The sequence below is a fragment of the Lutjanus erythropterus genome, chromosome 15 (assembly GCF_056507025.1).
Source record: "Lutjanus erythropterus isolate fLutEry1 chromosome 15, fLutEry1.hap2, whole genome shotgun sequence".
Taxonomy (NCBI): Eukaryota; Metazoa; Chordata; class Actinopteri; order Lutjaniformes; family Lutjanidae; genus Lutjanus; species Lutjanus erythropterus.
This window is the reverse complement of record NC_139331.1, coordinates 34304393-34310861: the sequence shown is the minus strand read 5'-3', so window position 1 is coordinate 34310861 and position 6469 is coordinate 34304393. Positions and strand designations below refer to the sequence as shown.

The 6469-nt window shown below is 38.9% G+C and overlaps 1 protein-coding gene across 1 annotated transcript in view; it reads left to right on the top strand.

Moving 5' to 3' along the window:
* Nucleotides 1-4294: 4294 nt before the first annotated feature.
* Nucleotides 4295-6469, top strand: part of galnt14 (UDP-N-acetyl-alpha-D-galactosamine:polypeptide N-acetylgalactosaminyltransferase 14 (GalNAc-T14)) — a 229672-nt gene continuing 227497 nt past the window's right edge. The window contains exon 1 of the mRNA XM_084737770.1: nucleotides 4295-4676. Coding sequence (XP_084593896.1) covers nucleotides 4500-4676 — 177 coding nt within the window. The 5' untranslated portion in view covers nucleotides 4295-4499. The remainder of the gene's footprint in view (nucleotides 4677-6469) is intronic.

Genomic DNA, 6469 nt, shown 5'->3' with positions numbered 1-6469 from the left:
CAGCTCACTAAGAAGCTGAAACGTGGTTTTCAGTTCATGTTAACTGTAAAGAACATTTATCTGGTTGTATTAAGCGTAATTTTAACCCAGTGTTAGCTCAGACCTACCCATCCTATGACCCAGCAGCTTCAACCCAGCAGTTGGTTTTATAAAATCTGCAGTCAGTCACACCTGAACAATTCACATCACACAGGTTGTTTGATACGTATCTTGTATCGTTGATTTGCTTTTATCCTCACACTGTTTAAATGGAGCGCACACTGTACTTCTCTGTAGTGTTAACCATGTGCTCCTTTGTCTTTGAGTGACTGTGGTTGTTGGGGGCGGTTCTCTTCCTGGTTGAGCAAAAGTTGTGTCTAAAGGCTGAAGACTCTTAAAGTCCCGGTGCCATCCAATCAGACTGAACCATGTGCTGCCAAGTCAGAGGGGAGATCAGGCTTTAGTCAGTTTATGCCTTGTATTAGTTGTAGTAGCCATGAATCTTGTTTTCCCCTCGTGTGTTATTTGGTTTGGCCAAGCCACTATATATACATATATTCAGTGCTGGCTCCTAACAGACTGTCACAGAGACAGCTGCTCCGTGGAAGAGGCTTTTTATGGATTCACAGGTACGTTCAAGAATGAATCAGATGTATTAAATATTTTTGAGAGTTAATGGTAGAGGTGACAAATCCAAAAACATCAGATAGAAGAGTAAAACATAAACAGGGATGATTTTTTTTTATCTACTTAAATTTTTTAATACAGGACTTTTACTGAAATAAAGTGTTTAAACACTTCTTCCACCATTTGTAGGGAGCTGATGTAGCTCAAACAGGTCTGATCGCTAAACTGCTTATGAAAAAGTCAATCTGTCTGTTCTGATGAAGCCATCTAATCTGTCACATCATTTTAAAACTCTTAATTGGCTACTTTAGTACATACTTTTAACATGTGTCTAAATGTCAAACCAGATGCAACAATTGTATGGTTTCTTTTTCAGATTAGACCTTTTTTTCGCCACAGCCATTTTGACATGAAATATAATTAACACAGGTGTTAACAGTGATACTAATTAAGGTTCTGTTCCATTCAGGTCAAACAGAGTCACGGTGCTGCTGTTGTGCATCTCACTGAGAGGCTCTGCTACACTAAATGGAATGAGACCTTAACTAGTATCATTGATAAAACCTGTGCTTACTTTACTGTTACATGTAAATATGGCTGCCGTGAATCAGTTTAATTGGAGTTAATATTAGAAGACAGCAACAGTGGCTTTGTAGTCCTGTGGCCACTTGTTTTTTTTGACAGTTCTGTTAATTTTTTGGGGTTTGTGATCCTTAAACACTTCAGTTTTATTGTACTTTCAAGGTTTGAAAGAGCTTGAATTTCAGATAAGGTGCTTGAAGCTACTTGAAAATAAACGGCTTTCTGACTGAGTAGTTTGCTTTTTAGATAAAGAAATAAAATAAGTCAGAGAGCTATAGTTAGTGCGATTCGTCAGTCTCTGCTGGAGCAGTGAGTGGGAGGCTAACAGATGAAAACATGCAGGGAGTTTGTTGATTCAATAAGATATATATATTAAAAAAGAGTTGTCTGAGAGATTATTTTATATTGACTCAGTCAGGTTACATAGGATGCCAAGTTTACTCAGAAACATGAAACTTTGTTGTATTGACCTTTAATTGCAGCACAATTACACCTGATTTATGGCGTAAACATTTGACGTGTATATATATTTATCACAGCTGTAAGGTGCTGGAAGTGCTTGGAAAGTTGCTGAAGTTTACTTTTACTCAGTGTAAAATATCGCTGTCAGAAATTCCTGATATCTCTGACTTGGAATTAAAACGGAGAGGCTGATGCGAACGTTATAACTGCAGTCTTAGGACAGTAAAGTTGCCCACAAATGTCAGCAACTCACTGAAAGTTGTGCTGAAAGTGTTATATAATTTGAATTTGGTGTTCAACCACCTCAGTGTTAGTATCAAAGGGTGATTGGCACATGTGCACATTTTTGTCATTGCTGTTTTGGCTTTCAGTTTGCACCTTTTTGAGATTAGTTTTGTACTTTAAACGCAAATATATTTTAGTGATGTTTTGTGAAAAAATCTCTCCACATGGTGACTTTCTAATCATTTGAGGTTTAATATTCCTTCACACACTGGAGACGGGACACATTGGGACGGTGTCTCTGCTTCAACACTAGATGGTGCACTAAGACAGCGAAGACGTGCTTTCTCCTCAGGTTCCTCACATTTGAAGGATCGGTTTTATTTTCGTTCCACGTGTTTTATTAATAACGATAAGATGGAGCCATGTACTCAGCGGTGAGCCTGATAATTTATTGAAATAAAATGTGGGATCACTGACAGTTTTCTTCTTGTCAACTTGTCTGTTCGTGCGACTGCAACAGAGCATAAAAACTCATCTTGTCTCCCCTTCCTCTCTCCTCCTCTTCCTCCCATCTCACTCCTCTTTTTCAGTGTTGTCTCAGTTCCTCACCTCATCTTTTCTCTCCTCGTGTGTTCTTCTTTCTGTGTATCTCATCTCTTTTCACCTCAAATCTTTTTTGTTCCCATCTCCTCTCCTCTTTAGGCACAATTGTTTTTGCTCCCCATCTTTATATATGTGCCTTGTTTGGACGTTTATTGTGGATTTTTATGGCTTTTGTCATAATCAGACTGACACAGAGCGACAGGGGCCTGTATGGCAGAAATCTCTATCTTCTTTCACTTGTTTTAAATTGTGTTCTTTTAAGTTTTCTGCTGCTTCATCCTACCATGTGATCCTTTTTGGGGATTTTATTGTAGTCTAAAGTATTTATGCAAAATTCCTTTCTACTCTCTTATTTTTGTCTTTGGTCAGAGGCTGCAGCTAATGATCATTTGCATTTTTTATTAAAGCTGCTACAAGTCATTAGGAAGAAAGATAGTAGATGAGTCTAATTAATCAACGGTGATAAAACAGCGACGTTTTGGGGTCAAAAACATCTGAAATTGTCCAGTTTCACATTCAGTTTACTGGCTTTGTCCAAAATCCATGTATGTGCACCAAAAGATGTAAACAAAAAGCTGGACTGTATGTTTGGACAGAAACTATTATTGTACTTAAAAGGGACAGTTCACCCCCAAATCAAAAATATAGATCTTGTTGTGAGCAGTTATTCTTTTTATCATAAAAAGAAAGTAGTTCCTACGTGAAAGTGCTCGCAACGAGGTCTGTGGTTTATCATCCAGATGTATTTTTTGGCACTTTGAGCACCATAAGTTGAGTGCCATCTAATTCTCAGATATTTCTCCAAACCTCTGCAGCTTACACCAAAACTATCTACGAGGCCAGACAAAAAAAATCTGTAGTTTTTGATTTTGGGTTGAACTGTCCCTTTAAATGATAAGTACATAATCAGAAGTGTTCCAGGTGAATTTTCTGTTGAACGACCAGTCGATCTGCTTTCTCTTTGGTCTGTTTTTCCATCTCTGCACCCATGTCTGTTCCATTCTATGGTCAGAAATCTACTTGCCAAAATCAATTTTTACTTGCCAATATACATACTGTTTAATTATTAAAGACCGAAGTTAATTGTCATTTTTAATCTAGGACAGCAATGTCTATGAAACGGAGTGAAAAATGTCCAAATTTTCAAAGTCCCTGATCAGGTCTTTAAAATGTCTGGTTGTTGTCAAAACCTGAAGATATTCAGTTTAATAAGATAAATGAATAAAAGCAGAAAATCTCCACATTTTAGAGGCTGAAAACAGGATTTTTTTGCCATTAAGAATGAAAAATTACTTTAATAATTAATTACCAAAATTAATGCTGCAAGGAACGATTATTTTTGTAGTTCATTAATTGGTTAATTATTTTCTCAAAGCCCAAGATGAAGTCCTCAAATCAGTTTACTGCCATAGAAGACTGAAGAAACCAAAAACACAAAAAAATCAGTTTTAAGAATTTGGAATAAAAGAAGTTGACTTGTTTTCTGTAAAAAATATAATTTAATCAAATAACTGATTAATCATTGCAGCTCTAATCAAAACAGGTAAATAGTTTAATTATTTTTACTACTTGCCCGGTGAGGTTGCCAGATTTACTCGCCTGACTGTGGGGAAACCTCATCATTGAGCCCTGACTCTATTCTGTTCTATTCTACTTGAGTGGAGTAGTTGTGGGTGTCGGCAGGTGGAGCTCCATGCTCTCCCATTCAAACCTTCAGGAGGGTCCAGGACACCCTCAGAGAAGCACACTGATTCACACTCGCACATGCACGCACGCAGGCGGGAACGCACGCGCACACGGCTGTCAGGCGTGTCAGAGAAGCGCTCCAGCCTCTGAGAGAGTTGAGAGAGGCAGAGCGCGCGCGGTGTAGTCGGTGTGTGACCGGCAGCGGGACCGGACGGACTTGTGCGCGTTAGTTGTCGCGGGTCGGCCGCTCGGCTTCATTTGTTTTCTCGCTTGTGTAAAATGGGATTCTGACGGCAGCCGGGCTGCGGGCGCCGCCGGCTCCTCCTGAGCGGAAAATGAAGCGTCTCTGTCGGAGGCTGGCGGTGGCCGTGGCGGTGCTGGTGTGGCTGGGAGCGCTGGTTTACCTGCTGGTGCTGAGCCGGAGGAAGCTGCCGGAGCTCGGTACCGGAGCAGGAGCAGCAGGAGGAGGAGGAGGAGGAGCAGCGGGAGGCGGAGAGACAGCGTACAACCAGGTGAAGTGAAGATACTATCACCTCCTCACGTGTGTGTTTGAGTGTGTGTCCGGAAGAAAGTGGCCATGATATGACAGGAGGGACCTCCAGGGTGTGTGTGCGTGTGTGTGTGTGTGTGTGTGTGTGTGTGTGTGTGTGTGTGTGTGTGTGTGTGTGTGTGTGTGTGTGTAGTTCACAGCTGTCACACTGGAGGTTCATCTCCTGTAGAAAACTCTGAACGCCTCTCCATCCTGTGCTTAACTGCCAATACGAGGAGTTTAGTGAAATTAGCGGCTGGTTTTTGGCACAAAGAAGTATTCAGATCATTAACTTTAATCAAGCTGGTCTGCAGGAGTTAGGAAGAAACATGCTGCAAGTTAAACTGCAACAGTTCCAGAGATGGAAGTAACTAATTACACATACTGAAGTTACTCTAATTCAGTAGTCTGTTTGGATATTTGTACTTTTTATAAGTCTGTACTTTTATTTGTAGCCATCTTAATATGCATTACACTTAAAACAAGACTGTATTTATAATTTGAACTGTATAACCTCTAGCTGGTGTGCACATCCAAACACAAGGATCCATTTTAACCATTTACTGAGTGACTGGGATCAACAGATGATAGGATGAGAGGATGGATGGTTTTCTGTATAACACAAACATAAATTAAAACATTTCCATGCAGACCACAACCAGTAATAATAAACAGAGTACATGAGTAAGCTTACATTAATAATAATACATTTATTTATATAGCACTTTTCAAGCTGAAGCGCAAAGTGCTTTCCATATTAAAAGATTTACAGAACAAGAATTAAAAAATCAGAAACCCGCAAAATCCCACCCCATTAAATACAGAATAAGAAGCATAAAAGAACATTTAAAAGAGCATTTAGAGCAGATCAAAGTGCAAGTACATTAAAGCAAAACCTTAAAATATTAATTCTAAGACATTTTATAGAAGTGACGCTTCCATTAAAGTTACCAGGTGTTCTTACAGGTCCTCTGAGAGAGCATCTGAGCTGAATTTATGTAGCCAATGTGTGGCTCGAAACTTTACGTCAGTGTGTGATCCAGTGGTGCGCTGCAAAAAGTTTGCAATTTATGAGTCTTGAGTAAATTTAACAATAAAAGTAAAACTCCTGTGTTTGAAATTGAGTAAAAGCAAACAAATGGGCATCAGTAGTGAAAAGTAAGTATAAATTTGAGGTACTTGTAGGCCTACTTCAGCTGGGTCTTTTCATGCCACTTCATACCTCTAGCAGTCTATGTAGCGGGTTTAGTTAAGTTTTTTTTTTTTCATCTTTTGCAAGTAAATTCCTAATATGCAACTAATTCCGTGGAGTAAAGTACAATATTTCCTTCTGACATAGATAATTCAAGGCAAAAAATCTCACAAGATTCAAAAGCCAAATACAGCCAAAAGTTCCAAACTCTGTAAGAACTTAATTCATGTAAAGGACTAAATATATGAAGCTAATTTCTCCTACAAGTGTTTCTTCTGTCAGCTCCCGGTGTGAACTAGAGAAAATTTGCTATACTGTAACTTTAAAACTTTATTTTTTTCAATTTTGTGTTTGCTCACAGCATACATTTACCTCTCATGCCATCACAGGATATTTAATCCTACACTTTGCCTGCCTGTAGTTGCTCTATAGTTCATGATGTAATAGTCAACTTGCTATATTTTTTTTCTTTCATATGATAATACAATACGTGATATTCATATAATGCCCTTATAATATGCCCATGCATCCACTATAGGGGCTTTTTATAATTATATAAAGTCATTATCAGATTGCTGGGGCTC